The following is a 26,351-nucleotide window of genomic DNA, read 5'->3' on the forward strand; positions in this document are numbered from 1 at the left end:
GAGTATTTAAAATTGTGTTTCATTAATTTACCAAATTTTAATTAATGTTATAGCTTATAGAAGTATAAAAATAATTGAAAAGGATTATAAAATCCAAGGATTTGAAATTACCTTGTAAGTCATTTAGGCTAACCATTTACCTTTGACACATCCCTTTCACCTCCAACTATAGTTGATGATATTTAAGATTAAGTATTTACATACCAGTGTATTAGCTGTTTGTCTACCTTAAGTTATTTAATTTGTACATAATTTGTACATAATCATATTGGGTATAATATAATTCTTTTTCTATCCTTTTTAACTGATGCAGAAACAAAATTCTAGAATGCCTTTCCTCTATAAATAAGATCTTTGAACCAGTCACATTGTCATTACTTTGGGAGCCTATAAGGAATGTATAATCTTGGATTTTAATCCAGACTTTGCATTTGAACAAGATTTCCAGGCGATTCATTTGAATGTTATTTTTTTAAAAATCACTGGTTATAAATATCTTAATCATGGTCATGCAAGTAAGCTTAGGCAGTATGGTCAGACCATCAAGGTATTGAACTATGGATTCGCAAATTGTGAACCATCAGGGGCATGGGTTGTATTTTTTAAACTTTACAGTTTAATAACCATTTTGCAGGAAATGATCACTCCTAGATATTAGATTAAAACTACTTTTTTATTTATAATCTTTATCTTTCATTAAATTAGGCAATATACCATGCGTACAGTGGTATTCAGAGTTGTTTCACTTGTATGCCCTTTTTATTGGTACATTCATTGAAATCAATGTACATTTATTTATAATGCATTCTGTATATCATGAGTTGTTTCTGCCTTTTGTCTCTGTAACTATAGGTAACAGTTAACCTCTTCCAGATGCAGCACTTGCAGGCTGCCTCCCTTGCAAACAGTTTACAGTCTCTCTGTGATAACGCCAAACTTTATGATCCAGGCCAAGAGTATAGTGAATTTGTGAAGGCTACAAATTCAACTGAAGAAGAAAAAGTTGATGGGTAGGAATTAATATGTAGAATTAATATATTTCTAGAGATAAAACATTTACTAAGTTTCTGACTGTTATAAAGAGGTATCTTTTCTAACCTTGATAGAATTAACTTGAAAAGTTTCTGAATTTTTTTATATTATTTTGTCATTTCTTAGTCCATTCAGTGAATAGCTTTCCATTTTGACACAGACCTCAGTTCTGTGAGACTTAAAAATCCTTTGGGAATGTTAAATGACAATCATACACATTTTGAATGTCCACAAAATTTAACCTATATTTTCCACTGAAGTGATACTAGAAAAGTTTAACCATAACATGAATTACTGACTATACCGTTGCTATTCCTGTTCATGTTTCAACTGTGCAAATAAAAGTTTTTATCCATATCTCCTTAAAGAAGAGATATTACTACTATCTATGTAATAGTTTGTTCATAATATTTAGTTAATTACTCTATATTTATTAAGTCTACAGATTTTTCTGACTATGGTATAAAGTAGATTTATTGTTAGTGCTGAGCTTTATTTGCTTTTTCTTAGGAATGTAAATAAACCATTAACAGATAGTTCCCAGACATCTAGATATGGCCCTGCTGACTCTTTAGAGGATGTTGTGCGCCTTCCTGACAGTTGTAACAAAATTGAAGAGGACAGATGCTCTAACAATGCAGACCTAACAGGTACCTTTCACTTTGAAGAGAATACAGGTTTATGAAGGAGCAGATTGCTCATTTAATCATTAAATGAACTAGAGCTCTGGAATTAGAAAATCAGGCTTTATAATGTAACTATGAGACCTACTCTCAATTATAATCACCATGTCTGCCTTAAAGTCCCTAATAGTTCATTATTAAAGAAATTTGAATCGTCTCATTTTATATAATGTCAGTGTTTTACCTTATGAAATCCACCTGTTAGCTAAGTTTTGACTTTAAATATTCTTTTCTTAAAGGTTCTTCTTTCATAAGATCATGGACATGTGGGATGGTTAGTGACTCTGAGAGTACTGGAGGGAGCAGTGAATCTAGATCTTTGGATTCAGAGTCTATAAGTCCAGGTACATAAATATTTAAGTCTAGCAGTGAAAATATTAAAATAATCATTCGGGGTATATTTATAACTATCTTATTTGTATAATGAACTGTCTTAGATATAGAGATGAGAATGTACGCATATATGTACAAGAAAAAGAATGAAACAAACCCTCACTAAAAATATTAATACGTTAGAAGCCCTCTGAGTACCCCTTCTTGATAACACTGCCTTATCTCCCATGAGAATAAACTATTATCCTATTTTTTAAATCATTCTGTAGATATTTTAAGTGTTTTTAGTACCTATATGTACTGGAGTTTTTCCCTTTTCTGGATGTTGTTCAAATTCAGTCATACTGTTTTATGACTTAATTCATGCATGTTATGTTAATGCAAGTAGTTGCCTTTATTTTTACTCCTGTATCCTAGTCTATGAACTTGAATATCATTATCTGTATTTTGAATTATTTTGCAGTAATTGCTATAATAAACAATTCCATTATGCCTATGAAAATTACTGCTAAATTTTTACAAATGTGCTTTAAGGTACTATGATATAAATAGTCTTAAAATTCTCAGAGAGGAAATGTTTTGGATTCCCACTTAGTAATATTAAAGAGAATAATTCACCATAGGTTTTATAGCTAGTAGGAGAAAGTAGCATTTAAATTCAGGAGATTCTTATTTCCACATTCTTCTACCAAAGACTGCTATAGTCCTTTCTGGCTATCTACCTTCCTCCTAGACTCTAGGGGGATGTTACAGGGTTTGACCTCGTCAAATTCCGAGGCCATTTTTTCAAGAATTTTACGTATTGCAGTTTTATACATTCATATGAACGACTTGTGTTTAAAGTTATAATTTTTGCCATGCAGGACTGGGGTTTGTAGATTGATCATCAGCTGCCACTTTCTTACTTCCCGCTCGCTCTATTCAAGGGACATTCTAGAAGCTAAATATTTAACTGAATATTTGTAAATCTAGGTAATGCCAGAAATTAAGACCCAATCTAGAGCAAGCCCTAACCCATTTGGAATCTTGTAAATGTTATGTGATGAAGGCAAAAATTTGGAATTTCTGTCACATGATAAGTGGGTAGTCTGAGGGATGCCTCACCTGAAAAAGGAAACTTAAGGACATGACATGGAATGAAATGAAGGGGGGTTTGAGTTATAGTTCTTGTTTGCCCCTGTGAGAAAGAAATATGACCAAAGACTGGTATTCATACAGAGGCAGATTTCTGTTCAATAATTTAAGGGAACTATTTTATAATTAGAATAGTTCTAAAATGGAACATGTGAATTTGTGATTTTTCAGTCATTGGGAACACATTCCAAGCAAAAACTAGACACTCACCTGTAAACATATTGAACAGAAAACCTTTTGAGAAAAGGATATTGCTTAGCATCATTTATGGAAAGTATTAGTAACTGAAGCTAAGACAATTAAGACCTTGAGTTAAAGTGAATTCTTTTCAGTTGTAGACCTGTTTATAATTTCAACAGAGTAAGTCTCTGCTAGTCAGTCTGCTTCCAAACCAGCTTTGATATATACACAGCAGTGTCCTTTGACATAGTTTGAACTTATGGTTCAGTTCCTGGCTAGAGATCCCTGGGTTGTTGTTCCTGGCTCCTGTCTCCTGAATTACTAATAACATAATTTAATTTTACTATTGGATTATTGGGTTCAAATGATTTTTGTATACTTTAGAAGGCCTTACATTATATACATTTATTTGTAACTTAGGAAACATTTAATGACAACTTTACTATTTTGCTAGCCACTGTCAGATATTAGATATAGAACATGAATATCAGATACTACCTATCTTTGTGAAGCTTACAACCTCTAATACTTTCAATCAGAAGTTGGCAGTAAGTTCTCTTAGGAATATATGATCCTAAGTTTTAAATTTATTTGAAAAACTCAGATAGAGTTAGTTAAATCCCTTTTTTCCCCCAAGAATGAAAGAACATCAGAATTCCCTGTTATCTAGAGTATGTATAAGAATGGAAGCGAATTTTTGCAGTGAAGCTAATAAAATAGTATGACTTGTATGATTCAAAAAATATTGTAATTTCCTATTTTTGATATTCTATAATGAATAGTTAAATAATGGTATCAATAATTTTCTTTTAGGAGACTTTCATCGAAAACTTCCACGAACTCCATCCAGTGGAACCATGTCTTCTGCAGATGATTTAGATGAAAGAGAGCCACCGTCCCCTTCAGAAGCTGGTATTGTATTGTATTCACCTGAATGAAAACCCATTAAACTGGTTGAATTAGTAGCACCTCATGATGTTAGAAAGATAGTGTCTTTAAAGAATCATTACTTTGCTGTGTACTAAACAAAAGCATCACACAGTAACTTAAATATATCCTAGTAATTATGTTCAAATATTAGTTGATAAAGTACTAATCAGTTATTTAAAATACAAATAGAAGAATAACCAGCAGGGTTAGGGATAATAACTAAATGGTAGAGTATTTGCTTAGCATGCACAAGGTCATAGGTCAATTCCTAGCACCACAAAATTAAAAAAAAAAAAGAAAAAGAATAAGCAACAAAATTAGTAGATCTAAAATGCATTGGTATGTTATTAAAATAGCAGGCTAGGTATGGTCTTTTTTTCATAAACCCAATATAGTGACTTATTGTTGAAAGCGAGCATCCTGAGAAAATCTGAAAAATCTTCTTCTAAAGAAAAGAGTGTAAGAAACCAAGCAGGAAGAACAGATTAAGTGTTCTTCCTGAGAATAAGGAATGTTGTGGGTATTGAAGGATATAAAGTCAGTTACCTTAAAGACTCAAATTAGACTCTCATAAATTAATTTTATACATTTGATACCTGTAGATATCTGTCTTGGCATAGTTTCCCAAATTAATGGGATACCAATATAATATTAAAATATAACTAGCTAGTATTACCTATAATTTTATTATGAGTTAAGAAGAGCTTTATCCTTAATGTAAATAATTCTAACATACTAGCTTCGTGTAGCTGTTTTTCTTTGAAGCATTTATAGCACTTATATGCCACCTATGAACATAGTTCCCAACTCGGTGAAGGACATATTAATAAAAATATAAATATATGCTGGTTCTTTTTTTCTTTCTTTTTTTTTTTTTGGTACCAGGACTTAAACCCAGGGCACTCTTATCACTGAGCTGCCATACTCAGCCTTTTCATTTTTTTATTTTAAAACATGTCTCACTAAGTTGCTGAGGTGGTCCTCAAACTTGTGATTCTCTTGTCTAAGCCTCCTGAGTTGCTAGGATCATAGGCATACACCATTGTGCCTGGCTTAAATTTGCTGATTCTGAAAACAATATGCCATAGTATTTTAGAATTATTTTATGGGTTTGATGGTGATTTTGACTCATGGATAAAATTTTGAATAAAAGTGTGTGTTTTATAAGAGATCTATACGTTGGATGCTTTTTTTCATGTTAGAAACTCAAAATATAATAGCTTTTGTAATATGAATAATCTGAAAGTCTAAAAATTATTCCAAGTCCAATATCATGTGGTCTGTTATTGTTTTTCTTTTGTCATTTTACCCTTCTTATATACTAACATTTCTGTTGTAAGGACCCAATTCCCTTGGAGCATTTAAGAATACATTGATGTCAAAAGCAGCTGTTTCTCACAAGTTTCGAAAATTGAGATCCCCCACAAAATGCAGAGATTGTGAAGGCATTGTAGTATTCCAAGGTGTTGAATGTGAAGAGGTAAGATCTTTTTGGAATCACATTGGCCCCCTTATTTCTTTGCTACAGACTTTTTTTGTTATGGTTTTACTTATTAAGAGATGTGTATGTGTGCACACACCTAAATATATAAATTTGTTGTTTATAGTACTGGGAATTGAATTCGGGGTCTTGCGCATGCCAGGCAAGCACTTTACCCCTGAGTGACATTTCCAGCCCTTTTAAAATTGTATTTTGAAATGGGGTCTTGCTAAGTTGGACTGGCCTCCAACTTGTGATCTTCCTGTTTCAGTCGCTCAAATAGCTAGAATTATAGGTATATGACATCATACCTGGCTCTGCCAGTATATTTTTAATAAAGTCCCACAATTTATCTTCTATGGTTTTATACTTTATTTTGCTGTTAATTGTTTGCATGCACCACAAGTGATACTTTTTAACTAATTTTTTTTTTGTCATTAGTCTGCCTGTCATTTGCTTAGTTGTGAATAATGTAAGGTGAATTAATCACTTTTAAACTATCATTTTCTTGTAGTGTCTCCTTGTTTGTCATCGAAAATGTTTGGAAAACTTAGTTATCATTTGTGGTCATCAGAAACTTGTGGGAAAAATACACTTATTTGGAGCAGAATTCACACAAGTTGCAAAAAAGGAGCCAGATGGCATTCCTTTTATACTCAAAATATGTGCCTCAGAGATTGAAAATAGAGCCTTGTGTTTACAGGTATGTTGTTAACTCTTAAAATTCTAAAAACATAAATGCCTATGTGATTTCTTTTAAAGGAGACTTGAAGAAAATCAGTACTCTCAGTTTGTAATAACTGAATTTATTCACATTTATTTGGAAAATGTTAATTGATTTGACTTTAACTTATTTTTTTCCTAAAATACTAATAAAAATTGAAGTAGGTACATCAAATATGTTTAGATGTCTACATTTTATTATTTTTAGTTTTAGTATTATAGGCTGGAAATTCTTTTTCCTCTGAATTGTGAAGACATGGGTTTTTTTGTTGTTGTTGTTGTTTTCTTCATAACATGAATCCTCCTTATTTCATTCCTAACTTTGTATGTGCCTATTATTTTATCCCTCTGTAAACTAATAGAATCTTTTCCCCCCCATAATTCTAAGATTTTACAATATGTATATTGATGTGGATGTCTTTGTACTAAAGTATAATTTTGCATAATTTTTTTGTTTCTATTCAAGGGAATTTATCGTGTTAGTGGAAACAAAACAAAAACTGAAAAACTGTGTCAAGCTTTGGAGAATGGAATGCATTTGGTAGACATTTCAGAATTTAATTCACATGACATCTGTGAAGTCTTAAAATTATACCTTCGACAGGTGAAGTTTTTATTCTAAACCTACCATCAAATAAAAAGAGCAAAAATGTTTTATGTTGCATATATTTTCAATGGCATAGACTATGTTGATATATTTCTTTTTTTTTATAAGAGCATTATATTTATACATAGTAGCTAGGTTCATCCTGACAATTTCATACAGGCATGGATCTGACTCACTCCACTTTAGTCCCCTTTCTTCCTCCCTTCTTCCCCCTATTCCATTCCATGTTGATATTTTTCTCATTATTAATACGCAGATCATAAAATGTACATACATTTTAAAGAATAATAATAATAATAAAGCCAAATTCATTTCCCATCACCCCGCCTAAGACAATACAATATTACTATCCCTTGTACAAGTCTTCCAGGTACCTCTTCCATGTTGCAGCCTTCCAACTCCACCTTGGACTTCCTCCTAACCATGTTAAAGGGATAAACATTTTCCTAAACATAATGGAATAAATAACACTTATTAAGTTTTTGTTCCTTTAAGTTTTAGAATGCCAACTTAAAAAGCATAAATGTAGCTGTAAAGGCCAGTGTTCACACTGTTAGGAATATTCAATAAGTAGGTCAATATCTAGATCATAGTCTAGCTTTGCCTTCAGTGATGTTTCAAAATAGCTATTTTGAGAGGTCAGTGGGAATGGCCATGAAGTTCATCAGGCATCAGGCATAAGGCTTCCTATAAGGTGGATGCTAGAAGTCCAGCAGGAATATGGTCAGGGAGTGGGCTGTCCTATTTTGTCATTTTCTGTTCTCACTATTATACCTGCAGTTGGCAGGAGTAAGTCAAACACACACACACACACACACACATCTGTAGGGTGAAGTAAGTGGCCTTGTTGGCTTTAGGCAGCCGCTTTCAGAGGAGTTACAGGAACTTAATCAGCACATTGTTGTGAGCCAAGTACAAAGAGATTTGGGTCAGACCCAGTTGGCCTTCTATCCTTGGGTGAAAATGAAGAGATAATGACAGAGAGAATAGTGCTGATAATCCTTAATCTGTCCTTCTCTGGAGTTCTTTTGCTCTCTTACAGATCCCTTTTAATTTGGTTATTAACTGTCATCCTGAGATCACTCTCCTCTCCTCTCTTTTGTGATGGAACACCTCTCCTGTTTTCTTTGTTTGGGGGTATTCTGTTTTTGTTTATGTCTGTCCTTAAGCAAGGTGAAGTAGGATTGAATATTTGAAACCTTGTTCATCCATAAATGTCTTTCTATTCTCTTGACAGAAATGGAGTAGTGTAGATAGTGTGGAAGTTTTAGTATTATAGGCTGGAAATTCTTTTTCCTCTGAATTGTGAAGGCATGGGTGTTTTTTGTTCTCTTCACACTGTGAATCCGCCTTATTTCATTCCTAACTTTGTATGTGCCTATTGTTTTGTGCCTCTGTAAGCTAGTAGAATCTTTCCCCCTCCCCATTATTCTAAGATTTTACAATATGTATATTGATGTGGATAACTTTTCATCCACTATTATGGCTACTCCATGATCTCTGTCAGTAGTCAATGCTTTAGTTCTTGGAACTTTTCTTGATTTTTATTGCCCATTTTTTCCCCTTCTGTCTTTGTACTCTCTAGTTGAAGCTCTTGTTTGGATACTCAATAACCCATACTCGTTCTCTAGTTCCCTTACTTTCCTCTATTCTTCTTTTTTTTAAATTAACTTTCTAAGACATTTCCTCAGCTTTATCTTCTTGACTAATGTAAATTACTTCATTCCTGAGATCATGTTTTAATTTTTAAGAATTCTGATTTTTCTATTTCTTTGATAACATTTTTTAAAATGACTATATCATGCTATTTTCCTGTGGATATTTATAGATTTTCTTTATAAGGCTTTGTTTCTCTACTTAGCCTCTAACCCTCTGTAGAAATACAGTGTGACCTTCATATATAACATTAAATTTTGTATAGCCACATAAATTTTAAAAAATAGGTAAAGTTAATGTTAATATTTTATTTAACATTTTGAATATCTAATTATTATTTTTAAATTATGAGATATTTTATTTATTTATTTACAGTTGAGCTCTTAATCTTTGAAATCTGGTATCTATTTGTTCATTTAGAGCACATCTCAATTTTGATCATTTGCACTTCCAGTATTCTTTCAGCATATAAACTAGTGGCTAACATATATTTTTTAAAATATTTATTTTTTAGTTGTAATTGGACACAATACCTTTATTTCACGTATTTATTTTTATGTGGTGCTGAGGATCGAACCCAGGGTCTCGCACATGCGAGGCCAGTGCTCCACCGCTGAGCCACAACCCTAGCCCCTAGTGGCCAACATATTGATAGCATAGTTTTACACCTTCAGTCTGTTATTTTTCTACCCATTTTGATTTTTGTCTTTCATGGTGTTTAGTTATTTTAGAGTTTGGACTTAAAATCTCTTCGGAAGCTCTTGAACACATCAAGATTTTTAAAAAACTTTGAACTTTCCTATAAAGTGGTCTAGGTGGACCATTGGGGATATGCCTGATTACATGTCTCTAGTTCCCTGCTCTTGGACTGGTTTGTTCCCCCCTGGAAAGATATGGTACCAATACTGTGGGAGCCAGGGTGGGAAAGATGACTGCAGGATCAGTGCATTCAGTGTGCATACAGCCAACAAATACCCATTTTCAGACATTCAGCTCTCTGTCCCTTATGTTCGGCATTTCCCCCATTCAGAAAGACTCTGTGTCACGTTGCCCAGAGAAAATGTATCCAGATTTTTAGGGAAGAAGTTGCTCAAGAAAATGGAGTGGAGACAGGATTTTATAGACTGCTAAGCTTTCTCAGGTGGCCCACCTGCACCCTACCCCAGGATCATAGGACCTGGTACTGATTGTTCAAGTCCCTTTAGGATTCTCAAAATCATGTTGAGTGACAGCTTTCTTGGAACTGCTGCATCAGGACTTGTTCATCTGCTCTTGTGAATTATTGCTTTTTGTTTTCTCTGTTTACCTAGTCCTTATGGATGTACTGTATTTTAGTGAGATTGCATGAGGGAAAAAAAATTAAGTATAAATTGGTGGATCTACAATGTTAGCCCTGGAAAGTATTGATAACTCTTTAGTCATGTTTTATAGATCCCTCAACTGAGAAATAGCAGTTGATACTTTTGAATGAATATAGGTCTTGTAATATGTCATCCTTTATCTCTTTTAGCCAGTCAGGGAGAGGAGATGAATGGGATCCAACACTGTGAACTTGCATTCTGTTTTAGGAATTTTGTGTGTCCAAGACTTTCATGTGGGAAACTGTGCTCAATTCTTGCAATAGTATTAGAGAATAGCTTCCATTTTATTCATTTACCTAAAGCTCCAAAAGGTTAAGTGACTTGCTTCAGATCCCAGAGTGGTAAAGATAGAAACTGATCACAAGGCAACACCTGATACAGGACGTCAGGTACACAAAGGTACATTGGATTTTCTATTGCAGATCAGTAGAAACATTGAAATTCATTATGGCAGTGGACATTTGTTACAGGAACTTTTTCTTTTAATTTAGTTGTGGCAAATCAGGCAGTGTCAAAATTCGATGAATAAGATGATGATAGTTATGTTTTTGAAGGTCATATTAACCGCTGCTGATCTTCTTTCTGGCCCAATTAAAACATGGACCCTGTAGCACTATGATATTTTTACCCCTTACCAGTAACATTCATGCCTTTTCTAATTCATTCTGTTTACTTCATGTCCTAGTTTTGTTTCAATAGAACAGCTGAAGATCATGCTATTTTCGGTGCAGATGTGAATATAATGTGTTTAGGATATAGATAAGAGTTTTAAAATTCCATCATGAAGCTTAAAGTTTTAAACTTCATTTAAAGTTTAGAGTTTAACTGATTATCTTTTAAGTTGTTTTTAACATAAATATAATTTATGGTGAAGATTTTGACTTGGTTTATAGATCATATCTCTAGCAAACATACGTTTTATGGGCTGGGGATGAAGCTCAGTATTGTGTTTGCCTAGCATGCTTGAGGTCCTAGGTTCAATCCCCAGTACTGTAAAATAAATAAATAAATGAGTAAAGATTGACTTTAAATTTAGTTAATCTAAAGGGACAGGTTTAATCCTTTGAGTAACTTGCACTAACAGTTGACTTTAACAAACAAACAAACAAAAAAAGTGGAAGATATTTTTAATGTAATTTTATTTCTTTAGCTCCCAGAACCATTTATCTTATTCCGATTATACAAGGAGTTTATGGACCTTGCAAAAGAGATCCAACATGTTAATGAAGAACAAGAAACCAAAAAGGATAACCCTGAGGACAAAAAATACTCAAATATGTGTATAGAAATAAACCGAATTCTTCTAAAAAGCAAGGACCTTCTAAGACAATTGCCAGCATCAAATTTCAACAGTCTTCATTACCTCATAGTACACCTTAAGCGGTAAAAATTTTTATATCATCTTAACCATTTTTAATTGTACAGTGCAATAGTATTAAGTATATTTATATTTATTCTGTATTGGGAGAGACACTGAATATATGTTTATGCAGCCAACATTGCCTGTATGCCAGGCTCTGGCTGGGGAAACCAGGATGGAAACAGGGTTTATGCTGTTTGTAGGCTCATCATTGTGGGGGGACAGACCTATACATAACCACAGTACAGCATCATCCTTTTTTCTAGTAGCTGTGCACAGCTTGCAGGCATGCAGAAGTAGTTTGCATGGGGATTTAGGGGTAAAGCAGAGGAGGCAAGCTCTTGAGTCAGATTTTAAGAACTGAGTGGTGATTTGATAGAGAATGTGCAGAAGAGCATACTAGGCAGAGGGTAACAGACATGGAGACACATGAAAGCATTTTGCATTTGGAAAATATAATTTTGTTAGGCTACAATACAGCAAGCAATAGCAGGAACTGAGCTATCCTGTCTACAGGCCCTTTATAGGGCCTTACATACCTGGCAGATGAGTTGACCATATTGTTTCTGTACACATTAAAGAACTTGTAGTCTACTAGATCTTTCTGACAGCAGTGTGAAAAATGGGTCGGAGTGGAGGCCTTCTGCAGTTCGATCTCCTAGAATAGTCATAGAAATAAAAAGTAGTGAGTGCTTGAAGTAAAGCCAGAACATCGAGAGTGGCAGTAGAACAGAGAGATGTTCAGGAGAGAGAATCATCTAGACTAGAAAATTAGCTGTGTGGGCTGGTGTTGTGGCTCAGTGACAGAGCGCTTGCCTCGCACATGTGAGGCACTGGGTTCAATCCTCAGCACCACATAAAAATAAATAAACAAAATAAAGATTGTGTTCATGTATAACTAGAAAAATATTAAAAAGAAAACTAGCTGTGGGGGGATAGGAGTGTGACTCAGTGGTAGAATGCTTGCAAAGCACATGTGAAGTGCTGGGTTTGATACTCAACACTGCATCAAAATAAATAAAATAAAGATATTGTGTCCATTTAAAAATACTTTTTAAAAAAGAAAACTGTGGACAATGAGAGAGAAATTGATGATGATGTTTCAGTTTCCAGTATAAGGAACTGAGAGTATATACCATATACAAAGATGTAGCAAATTTTAGGAATATTTTTTTTTCCTTCTGCTGGTAAAACTTCAATAGTTCCTTCTATTTACATGAATTTTATCCTAATATAGTATTCTGAAACTCAGTTTGGTGTGTGGTAAGTATTATAATCAAACAAATGTGTCTTTACCTAGACCCACCAAATTTGACCCTTGACAAATTTTTGTAGTCTTCTGTAACCCATGCTTCCTCTACCCTTCCATTCATAGTAGAGTACCATTAAGGAACTCTAATAGGCAAATCTCATACAGCTTTATATGTTTTTTTCAGGGTTGTAGACCATGCTGAAGAAAACAAGATGACCTCCAAAAACTTGGGGGTGATATTTGGACCAAGTCTCATTAGGCCAAGGCCCACAACTGCTCCTGTCACCATCTCCTCTCTTACTGAATATGCAAATCAGGCACGGTTGGTAGAGTTCCTCATTACTTACTCACAGAAGATCTTCGATGGGTCCCTAGAGCCACAAGATGTTACGTGTAGTACAGGTGTTGTTTCACCTCAGGTTGATCAAAGCTGTCCTTCAAAACCTGTGATATCAGCAGAAGAAAGAGACTCAGAACATTCCACAAAGTCACTGTATTTTTCTTCAAAGGAGGTAAGTTTTAACCATTATAGAATTGCTTTAAAACTTTATGATGTTTATGTTAATAAATTAACAGTCTTTGAACTGTTTATTTTGAGGTGTGTTTTGCTTTTTTAGTTTAAAAATTCTCTTGCATCATTAGGATAGCCACACTGCAGATAGTGAAAGTGAAAATTTTGAATCAGCTACATCATTTGAGGAATCAGAACGCAAGCAAAATACATTGGAAAAATGTGATGCATGTCTCATCGGTGAGTGGTCATGTAAAATATATGTTTGCATATTTTCAAACTTTGCAAATAAGCCATGATTAAAAACCAAGGTGAAAGAAGTTGAAGGAAGTTCAAACTTCAAAGTTGTATTAGTTAACTTTGCTAGCCATTGGGAAAGTTTAATGAATGTCATTTAAATGAATATCATTGTTTGTATCTCTCTTGTTAAGAGATATCTTGGAATTCATAAATGTTTTTGTTCTCTTTCTGAAATTTGTTTTCATTTTTACTTCTTGTCATCAATGTCAAGGCAGGAAAAAACTGGACTCCTGAAACTCAAAAAAATAGACTCCTAATTTTTTTTTTTTATGTACTTTCTACCTGTATCCTACCTTTAACACATTAAGCACACATTTCTTCCATTTCCTTGGTTGCAATCCTTGTATTCATTGTTTTTCTCTGATATTATTTCAGTGAATGGTTTCTGTTAAGGTGGTTGAAATGCTTCGATTTGTTACTGCTAAATTCTAATTTTTCAAAATATAGGCATATGTGTTAAATTTGATGTATAAAATTAAACATCAATGAGTATAGCCTGAGAAAGTCTGAAAACAAAAGGAGTCAATTACCTGTCTGCTAAGAAAAGCACTGGACTCACTGATTGCATTTATCTGATTTGATCTTATTTTCAGTTCTGTGCTATGAACATTGGCCTCATTTAAGCCATGGCTAACAGTCAGAGGAAGGTTAATAATGCCAAGGGTCATGTCCCTAAATTATTGTTCATTCAGGATTTGAACCTAGTCCTGTCTCATTTTTTTTTTAAGGAGGGAGAGAGAGGGAGAGAGAGAGAGAGAGAATTTTAATATTTATTTTTTAGTATTTGGCGGACACAACATCTTTGTTTGTATGTGGTGCTGAGGATCGAACCCCGGCCACACGCATGCCAGGCGAGCGCGCTACTGCTTGAGCCACATCCCCAGCCCCCCTGTCTCATTCCTAAATCTAACCTTGTTTCACTGTGCCATGAAATTGGATTCCTGGTTAGGTATAGTAATAAAATAAATAATTTTTTAAAGTGTTCAAGTTTTTATTACATACCAGGTAATTCTAAGCCTTTTCCTTATTAGATTATTAAGACCACATGATAGCATAGCTCCATATAGGGGTCTTTCTTGACAGAGGAAAGCAGGTAGGGCTAGTGCAATGGACTTGCCCAGGTCAGAACTGGAGCAGGAGTGGAGCCAGAACCCAGGCAGCTGTCTGCAGATCCTGCAGTCTTCATCATTGAAGGACTGTAAAAATGCACTAATGCTTATCATCCAACCCAATGGCTCAGCTCCCTTCTATCAACGTGGAGAAGGGCCCAGGAGAGCAAATCACATGAGCAGTGCCTGGGAACCAGGGAAGAGAGGCCAGCAGCCTCAGATGAAGAAGGAGGTCAGATGAGATGATGATCTGCAAGTGATGCTGGTGTGGACCTGTCTGCAAACCACTGCCCTAGGATATGGGAGAAGGACCAGGTGGCAGGGACAAGGACAGTGGGCTATGAACAGGGCCAGTGGCAAAGCCATCTGACCAGTCAAGGTGCACAGTTATCTGATGTTTCTCAGCAGGGAGAGGAGAATCATGGGCAGAGGGCTGCACCTTTCCAGCAACAGGAGCTTCTGGGGTAAAAGCAGCAAAGACAGTGTGAGGAGCTGAGAGTCCTAAATGAAAAAACAGGGACCTTAGGACCAGACTAGAGGAGAAAGATAAGGAAGTAAATCTGGAGTCACCAGAACCAATAGCAGAATGACAGTTTTGACAACTCTTCAACCTTAATTTGAGACCAATGGATGTTGCCATGTATTAGTGGATCAGCTGGGAGAGCATCCATGTCCTCTCTGGTGTGTGCCCTCAGTATGGACAGAATGTAGCTGGAAAGCAGATGAAGTGATAGGAAAAGTCCTTGGGATTCAGGGTATGGCTTTGGTTGGTGTATAGAATACTGTAACTGTTCTGAGGTTACCAATGTCTGCTTGTTGAAATCAGGACAATCCTAACCCAGCAAATATTCACTCATCGATAGTATATTAAAAAAATATTACTTCAGGAAGTGTTTTTTTGTTTTGTTTTATTTAACCAACTTATGATGTGATTTGTGGCTATTTATTATATTGATTTAGATAAAATTTTAAAAGTAATGCTCTAATTCAAAATGTGCCTTTAATGCTGTATGAATTTTTAATTCCTCTGCATAGATGACTGAGAATATCATGTGTTGTTTTGAGAGTGTGCCCGCTAATAACTAACCACACTCCCTTATTAACAGAGCTCCATGAAGTGAAAAAAATTTTCTTTTTCAGATAACAAAGAACTTGAATCATCATCCCAAAAGATGGACAATATTTGTAGAACCACTAAGCCACTTGCTCTGAAATTTGATAGGGTAACAAACAATATACAGAGGCATATGCCAAGGACCAAGATTAGACCTGTAAGTTTGCCTGTAGATAGATTACTTCTTGCAAGCCCTCCTACTGAGAGAAACAGCAGAAATGTGGGAAATGTCAATTCAGACAAGTTTTGCAAGAATCCTACCTTTGAAGGACTTTATAGAAAAGATACCCCTACTACTGTTTGTTCCAAATTTAATGGTTTTGATCAGCAGATTCTACAGAAAACTCGAGGACAGCAATGTGAACAAAACAACTTAACTGCCAAGACTGCAATGATTGTGCCTAGTGCACTCCAGGAAAAAGTGACAGTGAGCATCAGGGTCAGTGGTGACCATCCCAGCAGTGCCACACAGCCCAGCACGCCAGCCATATCAGCAAGAGAGGTGTCAGAGAGACGGTCCTCCGATTCCTGCCCTCTTGCTCTTGCCAGAGCACCCAGAACACTACAGCCCCTACACTGGACAACATTTTATAAACCACGTACCCCCACCAGCAACGTCAAGGGGACTGAGGAGAGACCAGCTTCACCATTAGCAGCAGTGCCTCCTAGCACAGCTTGTACTCCCCTGAGTCATGTGGAGAAATCAGTTCCAGACTCAGACAGCACATCAGCTTGTCCTTTGCAGCCAGGTGGTAAGCCTAAAGAGAACTCTGAGGAGCACGGCCTGCCTGACGTGAATCCAACATGCCAGAGACCCAGGCTAAAACGAATGCAACAGTTTGAAGACCTTGAAGATGAAATCCCACAATTTGTGTAGGGTTGTAAAATTCAGTTTTTATTTTTGTTATTTTGTTGTTTTTGTTTTGTGATATTGTGTTTATTTTATGAAAGAATGTTTTGACAGGACCCCTTTTGTATAGGATTGCCAAAGTGTGTATTTTGCCTTTTATTCTCGTATGGTGTTTGCTAGTCATATAGAATAGGTCGTGTTTTAGTCATATAGAATGGTAGTGCCTCACTGGAATTGTCCTTAAATTTTGTATTTTTGAAGTTTTGCATAAAATAAGTATTGCATTTTTAAAATTTCAAATGATTTTCCCCATAAAATTATCCACTTAAATGCATCCCTAGTATAATGAAATAGTTCTCAACAAATAGGTGCACTAGGGGAAAATCAGCTTTATTTTGGAGCAAAACTAAGTGCTTATTTATAAAATGTTTCTGAATGCAAATTCCTGAAAGATCTTTATTGCGTATGAATATGTTTTCCCATACAGTTTTATAGTACATCTTTGACCACTTGTGTGTTTATAGTAAGTATGTAAGTTTTTATTTTTCAATTGGCAATTCACCTAACTTTTTAATATTTACATAATGTCCAAAAAGTTTGCAAATCTATAGTTCTAATTGTCAGTTTTTACATGTGGTGGTCAGTTAAATTATACAAAGAAAATGCACTTAAATACCAAAAAGTTTGGAACTGTCATAAAATAAAAATTTGTACAGATGAAGCCAAGGAGTAAAAAACTATCAAATTTATTAAAACCATCTAAAGCCAAATAAGATATAACTAAACTATGTAATTTAAATTATATTATAATGTTATATATAACATATAATATGTTGTATATTACATATGGTATTATATAGCATATGTTTATGATATAATATATATAAAGAATAATTATAATATATTTTATATATTACATATTACTATAAATTATATAAATATTACATTATTAGTATTATGTAAATTATATTTATTATATAATAAATAATGATCATATTATTATAAATAATACATGAATTAACATACATATGCTATATAATATATAATTAGATTATATCATGATAAATAATATGAATTATAATATTCTATTGTATAAAAACATAATGTATAATATAATTTAAATTATATATTTATATTTTATATGACTTCAGATAGTTCTAATAAGTTTGATAGTTTTTAACCTCTTAGCATCATCTGTATAAATTTTTATTTTATGATAGTTCCAAACTTTTTGGTATTTTCTACAATGCTCTAAATACTGCTTCAGAAATTTTTTAATTCAGTGCATTTTCTCTTGATATTGTGTGGGTTTTGTTGAAACCATTCCCTTTGTATGAAATGTTTCAACTTATAAATCGTTTATATACTTTTTCTACCTGGACTATCAACCATTAAAAATGTATATTTCATTAGAATTAAGGAAAAATTTATTTAAGTTCATTCTGAGAATACAGTAAGCCTCATTGTTTGAAATTGGATAGAAGGTGTAGATGATTAAATCTGTTTCATTTATAAAATACCCAGTTTTTATAACTAGTGCATTCCTGTTATTTTCTGGATTTTCATCATTTTGTCTAAAATAGGATATAAAAGGGAAAAAAATAAAATGGCCTCTTTTTATATGTGTGAACTATATTGCTAGTCAATGTTTTTGTATGACCATGTTATACTTGATAAAAAAAATTATATGTATATGTTTATACACACACATTATATATATTTAAATTATTTCAAATATTTGAAGTTATTGTGGCTCCTATGAAACTGTTGCCTCTTAGAGTATGATACTTTAAGATTATTAACCATTGACTCAGTGGTCAACACTTGGGCTCATATTATCACTTGACTATAATAAGAAATGTGTTTTATGGCATGTTGTCTTATAGTTCTCTTTAATATTAAGGACTAAAGAGAAATGAATAAACAGCCTTTTTATGCTTAAGCGTATTTTTTTAATCTTCCTTATACAAAGTACAAAAATCATATTGGTATGAAAACCTGAAAATAAAATCAGAGCTAATATTTATTGAGCCCCTTCTGTGTATTAAAACTTGGTATCGAGTTGAAATTTCACAGCAACCTATAATGGGTAAGTAAGCATTTTATGATTCCTGTGTTACAGGTGAGGAAACTGAGGCTTAACTAAGTGACATGCTTTTAGGTTCCAGAGATGCAGCAAGCACAACCAAATCTCAAATCCAGGGCCATCAAATTTTTATGGCTCGTGCCTCTTTTTTGGTGGGGGAAGGGTACCAGGGATTGAACTCAGAGGCACTCAGCCACTGAGCCACATCCCCAGCACTATTTTGTATTTTATTTAGAGACACGGTCTCACTGAGTTGCTTAGTAACTTGCTTTTGCTCAGGCTGGCTTTGAACTTGAGATCCTTCTGCCTCAGCCTCCCAATGGGATTACTGGCGCATGCACCAGCTGGTTAGTGCTCTTAATGCCTGTGATTACTTAATAATAGCAGGAAGCACTGAACAATAGAAAAAGCATCTTTAGATTTTTTTATTGTAAAATACACATAAATTTGCCATTTGAACCATTTTTAAGTGTACAGTTCAGTGGTACTAATATATTCACATTGTTCTGTGACTATGCTCAAGTGTCCATTTCCAGAACCTTTTCATTATCCTGTAATAAAACTTACAGACTTTAAACTCCTTCGGTTTTAATATGTGGATACCACCCACTCAGAGCATACAGACCTCATAAGTGAGGGTGGCACTGTCATGTCCTTTCTGCGTTTAGGGCCTCCTGGGATCTTGTTCAGCTTAGAGCCTTCAGACCGAATGTTCCAGCTTCCTGGGGGCACTGAAGCAAGTGTCTCCTGAGAAGAGGTTGCTGTTTCTAGAGTACCCAGAGTACTTAGTGCCCTGCTACCCAATAATGTGGTAGAAATTGTTCATTGGAAAGTTGTCTTAGGACACTTGGAAACAGATGTGAGCAAGGGGAACGGGCATCATGAAGATTCCTATTAGAGCTGCCAGGCCACCAGAAAGCTTTGTGCAATGTATATTGTTCAAGTTTATGAGAATTGTTTGTGGAGGGTTGATAATACTTTCCCTCCATGGGCCTGTTTACATGCTGAGAATTTAATTAGAGTTTATGAATATTTTAAACTACTTTAAATGTACCATATTGGTATGATTATATGTGTAGACAGTTCAGTTAATATCTGTAGTTTAGCAAAGTTACATTCACAATCAGTATGTAGAAGTCTGTTGTATTCCTGGATATGGGCAACTAACAGAAATTAAGGTCTATAGAAAAATTTATAATAAAATGAAAAATTGAAGTACTTAAGAATAAAAAGATATAAAAGATCTTCATGTATAAAATTTTAGACCACATCAGGGATAAAAGCCTCAATATTGTAAAGATGGTCATTTACCTTTCATTTTTGGATTCAATAAATCCCAACCAAAATACATTTGTACCATTTGAAAATTAAAGACATAATGCCCCATTACCTCTAACTACTTGAGTGTGTACTTAAACAGTAACATTCCTTCATAACCATAGTGTACCCATGGAACTCTGGAGATTAACATGATAATGACATCTAATCCACATTTTGCTAATTGCCCCAATGATGATGCTGTCTTCAAGCATCCCAATCCAGGATCACATGGTGGATTTAATTGTCTATCTCTTTGGTCTCCTTCCATCTGGAACAGTTTTTTTTGGTCTTTTCATTCATGACCTTGACACTTGAGGAGGGTAGGCCAATTTGTATAATGTTTCTCAGTTTGGGTTTCTGTAATATTTCCTCATGATTAGAGACAAGATATACATTTTTGTCATAAATATCAGAAATGGTGCTTTATTCTCTTTATTGTATCATACTAGAAGATGCACAATGTCCATTTATCCCATTTCTGGTGATGTAGTCTTTGGCCACTAGGTTAGGATAGTATCTACAAAGTATTTTCATCATGAAGTTAGTAGTTGAGATTCTTGGAGACCGTGTAAATGTTCTGTTTCCCACTGAATTGCCAACAGCTATTTTAAGTCTATTGACAATTCTTGCCTGAATCAGTTACTATTTTGATTGCCAGGTGGTGAGTCTGCTGCTTCTGCTTTGATATCCTACTTTAAGGAAGAACCTTCCTTCTCCATGTGTTTATTCATTTTTATCAGTTTAGGTTCCTGGGCTCTCACTTTACTTAGTAGTTTATAATATATTACTGTCATTTATTTTCATGCTGAAAATTTTCCAGATTTTGTCTGTGGGAATTTCTTTAAGCTGTCTTCTATGTCCCTTTGACATGTCTACATTTCTTTTGGGATTTTTCCTTATTGTTTTGGTATATCAAAGTGTTACAAGGTCATCTTGTACTTTTCCCTGTCCCAGATTTAGATTAGAGATTTTCGAAGGTACATTGTTTCCTTTAAATGGAGAATGGTATATGGAAGGCAAGACTTGAGAAGGATTCAGAGCTAATTGGGAAGTCACTGGTTTTAAGCCCTCTTGGTAGACAAACTTGTACAGATACACATGTAGACATAAATACATCATTTGTGCATTCATATGTAAACATACTTTGTAAACCTTGAAGACCTTAAGTTCACACCGACATCTTTAATTCTACTTCAATACTTTGGGATTTACACTATTTCCCTTTCCATATTTGTAATTCCCTTTTCTCATAGAAATCCAACTTCCATAATGCTAAATACTTAATTTTTCCCTCAACCTCTTGACAAGGTCAACTGCTGCTTCATTCCACCTGGTCCCAAATACAACAAATCAAGTCCTCAGTAATTGCTGTACTGGTTCTGACCACAGTGATCCCTGACATGTCACTTGAAACCCTAACCTCTACACCAGCCCAGACCACAGCAAGAGAACCCTTACCCCCAGGGAAGTTCATGCTGAGCCCACCTTTGGAATCCTAGGTCCCTATCATTTGCCAGAGGGAGGCAAGAAACAAATGGACTATCTTTTTTGAAAATGAGCATTTATTGAATTTTTAGTTTACTAGGGAAAGTTTAAAAATGAATGGTTATACATATTTACCAGAAATGATTAAACACAGATGTATTTATAGCATTTATAGAAATAAATTTACAAAAAATAAATTACAATTTTATTTTCAACGATAACAAATTTCAAGTAATATTGATACATTATTGAGTAAAGCATGTATGTTACACTGTTTTGAAATGTCTTTACAGTCAGCCAGTTTAATTGCCCTGCATATAGAAAAATTATCATACATTTCAGGCAATAGATTTGAACTTGTCTCTGACTTTTTATGTAAACAATGTAACAGATAGTAGTGGTACATCACACAGCCACACGGGGTTTCTGGATATGTACTGCCCACTTGTTACAGGGTATTTTAAGTCTCCTTTACAGCATTAAGAACTGGAAAGAAGAGATAATGCAATACTGTGAAACTATATAATGTGAGCCTTTCACTGTCTAGGCATTGATGATTGATCAGTGAATACAGCTCTGAAATCTAAAAACCAGGACAGACTGTCAGAATGAGAAGATCTCATTTATAGTTGGAGGCATAGAGCCTGGCACATTGTAGTTGCTGGCTACAAAAATTCAGGTTTTCCTTTCATTTTACATGAAAAATTTTGTCTTTTGAGATCTACTTCTGGCAAAACCAGAACTTTTCTGTTTCCATCTATTTTCCTCAAAATCATAATGAGTTCACCTGGTCAGTTGCCAAACAAGTCACTAGATTGTGTTATTCAACATAACTGACAAGGACAATGAATCAAGGGCTCCGGATTCCCATCTGCAAGTGCAGACACCAATAATTCAGATTAGTAAGAGTTAAGTTATAAGTTCAGAAGAGTGTAAATATGTGTGTATCAATTAAAGAATAATTACTAAATAAACTCTTAGCCAGGCATGGTGGCACATGTCTATAATCCCAGCTACTCCAAAGGCTGAGGCAGGAGTATTGCAAGTTCAAGAAGTGCCTGGACAACTTAGTGAAACCCTCTCAGAATTCTGTTTTTGAAAAGGTAGAGATAGCATACACCCTGGATTCAATCCCTAGCACCTAAAAAAGAGGAAAAAAAGCATAAAATGAACTCCCCTCTACCCATTTATTTCTAATAGATTGTTAATGAGCAACTAACACATCCCTCCCTGATCACAGGCCTGTGTCTTCCCCCACCAAGGTAAACATTTTGAATGTTTGGGGTAGGGGAGTGCTAGAATTGACCCAGCATTTTGCACATACCAGGCAAACATTCTACCACTGAGCTACAAGCTTTTTCTATTTGATGTTGAGGCAGTTCTAAGTTGCTCTGACTGGCCTGGAACTTGAGATCCTCCTGCCTCAGCCTCCCAGGTAGCTGGGATTATAGGCATGTACCACATCACCCAGATACTATTTTGAATATTTTTTTTTTTTTGTTTTAATTTGCCATCAATATAGTGTTTAATTTTGCCTGGTTTTTGGCCTTTTTGCAAGTGGAACCACTGAATTGTTGGTAACTTTGTACAAGAATGGAAAAAGAAATCATAAGAGTTCACCTGGTCAGTTGCCAAACAAGTCACTAGATTGTGTTATTCAACATAACTGACAAGGACAATGAATCAAGGGCTCCGGATTCCCATCTGGAACTACTAATGAAAAAACTGATATAACTACACTGACATCTGATAAAACAGATTTTACGTGAAGAAGGACTACCAAAGAGAAAGGGATATTTCATAACGATAAGGAAGCCAGTTCTCTAGGAAGAATTTCACAATTCTAAACACTGTTTCAAAATACATAAGGCTAGAGAGACAACTAAAAAAAAAAAATGGACAAATCCACAATTGTGGGGGTTGCTGGGTATACCTTTAAATAGAAAGGTTGTAAAAAAAAAAAAAAAGTATGAAGACTACAGTTAACAAACTTGACCTAATTGAGATACAGAAAACACTTTAAACAGTGGCAGAATTCCTATTTCACTTAAACCCATATTGAAAATTTACCAAAAGGCCATAAAGAAAGCCTCAAAATATTTCAGAGGATTTAAATAATTCAAAATAAACACTCTAACCTCAGGAAAAATATAGCAGAAGTTAATAATAAAAGATAACTAGAAAATCCTCAAATTTGTCTTAAATGCCTAGAAATTAAGCAGAACACACTTCTAAATAACCCAAGGATCAAAGGAAAAATAAACATTAGAAAATATTTTAAACTGATAATGAAGAGACAAATCAAAAAGGCTACAGTTAAACCAATGTTTAGGGAGAAATTTATAGCCTTACCTACACATGTTAGAAATGTAAAGTTAAAAATCAATTACATTGGGACTGCTGTTGTAGCTCAGTGGTAGAGCACTTGCCTAGCATATGTGAGGCACTGGGTTTGATCCTAAGTACCACATAAAAATAAATAAAGACATTGTCTCCTAAAAAAATTTTTTTTAAAGAAAAGAAAATGTAGATGGAAGCCAAGAGCAGCAATCACTGCAAGACAACGTTAAAAGAGAAACAAAACTAAAAGCTGGTTCTTTGAAAAGATTAATAAAATTGACAAACCACTAGTAAGACTAATTAATAAAAAAGGGAGGAAATAGCATCAGGAATGAAAACATACTGCTAGAAAACCCACAAACATTAAAAAATATATGAACAGTTTAATATCAACTTGAATAAGTATGAAGTTAAAGACAAAAATTTAAACTAAAGAAAACCCAGAGTCACCACCGATTAGTAGAATAATCATTTATTTAACTAGTTTTGGGTGGTGCTGGGGATTGAACTCAGGGCCTCACACATGCTAGGCAAGTCAATCAGTTATTTAAAAACTTTCCATGGAGAAAATGTAAAGACTTCTCACTGAATTCTTTCACACATTTAAGGAAGAAATTACCCCAAGTTGTACAAATTCTTTCAAAATAGAAAGAGGGAATGCTTCCCAATTCTAAGTCTGTCCTTACCTCCATCCTAAAACTTCACAAAAATATCAAATATATAGAAAATAAACTAGCAATATATAAAAGGGATAGGGTATGACTACACAGTGAGATCAATTCTCTTGTGTGTGCAAAAGTGTCTTAACACTTGGAATATCTATTGTGTTTGTCACGATATTTTAAGGAAGATAATATATCAATAGATCCAAGTTTTAAAAAGAATGGGTAAAATTCAACAGCTAAACCTAAAAAAAAAAAAAAAAAGATTTAGAGCCCCATTTTTGCTGAAGGTGGCTTTGAACACACAATCCTCCTGCCTCAGCCTCCCAAGCCAATGTAAATAAGATTTTATTGTAACACAGTCATGCTCATTTATTTTGTAAATTGTCTGTAATTGCTTTCCTGATATAACACCATGGTTGACTAGTTGGGACTGAGACCCACAAGCCTGCAAAGCCTAAAGGATTTACTATTTATTCTGTTACCAAAAAAAGTGTGCTGACCCCTGAGCTTGATGAATGTGTCACACTGGGAGCTAAATACTCCACTTGCTATTCCAAAAAGTGTCTGTTTTACATACAGGAATTCCCTCTTCTGGGTTTTGACTAATGTGTTTAAAATAGAATATAATATGAACCAAAATAGCCTAAATGTCTACATTAGTATATATGCATATTATATTCACTAGCACTGAATATTCCTTTGCATGACCATTTTATAGCTGATAATATATATGTATGTATGTATTTTTAATGTGTAATTTTTGCAATCTATTTTAAGGACTCATGTATCCTCTGAATTCGTGATCACTTAGACTTTATTCAAGTCCAAGAGCCATACACTTTTCAACATTGAATCATATTTCCCTTGGCTTTGAGATAAAATGTATTTTATAGGAAGTTGTATTATAGTTCTTAACGTCATTAAAAACTACAGGGATATGAATAGCTCTTCTCTTTGCCCCCAGGGCTTGGGTTTTTTTTTTTCTCATTGTGTGAAATATAAAAGAATCATATTACTTATAGAAACCTAAAGAGAAAAGTAGCTGACATTTATTGAGCTTCCATGTTGCTATGTATACCATGTACATTCTCTCATTTTATTCACACAAGAACTTTAAGAAGGAGAGTGGTGTATTATCACTGCTTTATAAATGTGAAAACGAAGGCTTAATTATGATCACACAACGCATAACTGACAGACCTGGAGCTCACAGGTAGAGTTGTCAGGATTATCAAAGCAAGGCTCTTAGCCACTATCTCACTACTAAATAAAAGGCGTGAATATTTATACATTTTAAAATACCTTCACACAAAGTGACAGCTGTTAATTAGCTTGATTTGATTATTTGTAAATCATAATATCACTTTATACCCCATCGATACATATAATTATAAATTATAAATTATGTATAATTTACTATATAGTAGTATAGATACTTTATGTATGCTACAGTGTATAATATCATATTTATATATATATCATATATGTGTGTGTATAGTCAGTTTCTAAATAAAAAATACTTTCACCTGCCTTTAAACATGTTAAGATAACCAGGCTAGAGAATATTATGGAGTTTTCTGGTTAACTGATATCTTCGTTTCCCTCACTGGCAGACCTCAGTGGGAATGTCCTTTCTTGCTGCCATTCCTCTCTTCTTGCCTAGCGTCCCTTCTCCCTTCCCCACACACCTGGATACTCTGGAGTGAGTTGGGAAATCATGCCTTTGGGGGTCTTGGCATCTCACCCTATTTATAATCCTCAGCCTGTAGACATGTCTCCGTTTCTGGAGTCTAGAAAACAGAAAAGGAGCTGATTTGCTCCTGTGCAAATCACTCATCTG

The 26,351-nt window shown here is 34.5% G+C and overlaps 1 protein-coding gene across 2 annotated transcripts in view; it reads left to right on the forward strand.

The window, feature by feature from the left end:
* Arhgap29 (Rho GTPase activating protein 29) overlaps nt 1-18,557 on the forward strand; it is a 59,786-nt gene extending 41,229 nt beyond the window's left edge. For both annotated transcript variants that reach the window (XM_015500873.2, XM_048814416.1), the window contains 11 exons: nt 853-1,010; nt 1,543-1,682; nt 1,955-2,059; nt 4,176-4,274; nt 5,633-5,772; nt 6,287-6,475; nt 6,962-7,099; nt 11,270-11,502; nt 12,916-13,243; nt 13,374-13,482; nt 15,792-18,557. In XM_015500873.2, coding sequence (XP_015356359.1) covers nt 853-1,010; nt 1,543-1,682; nt 1,955-2,059; nt 4,176-4,274; nt 5,633-5,772; nt 6,287-6,475; nt 6,962-7,099; nt 11,270-11,502; nt 12,916-13,243; nt 13,374-13,482; nt 15,792-16,642 — 2,490 coding nt within the window. In that variant the 3' untranslated portion in view covers nt 16,643-18,557. The remainder of the gene's footprint in view (nt 1-852; nt 1,011-1,542; nt 1,683-1,954; nt 2,060-4,175; nt 4,275-5,632; nt 5,773-6,286; nt 6,476-6,961; nt 7,100-11,269; nt 11,503-12,915; nt 13,244-13,373; nt 13,483-15,791) is intronic.
* The last annotated feature ends 7,794 nt before the right edge of the window (nt 18,558-26,351 follow it).

This window comes from Marmota marmota, unplaced genomic scaffold (assembly GCF_001458135.2).
Source record: "Marmota marmota marmota unplaced genomic scaffold, marMar, whole genome shotgun sequence".
NCBI lineage: Eukaryota > Metazoa > Chordata > Mammalia > Rodentia > Sciuridae > Marmota > Marmota marmota.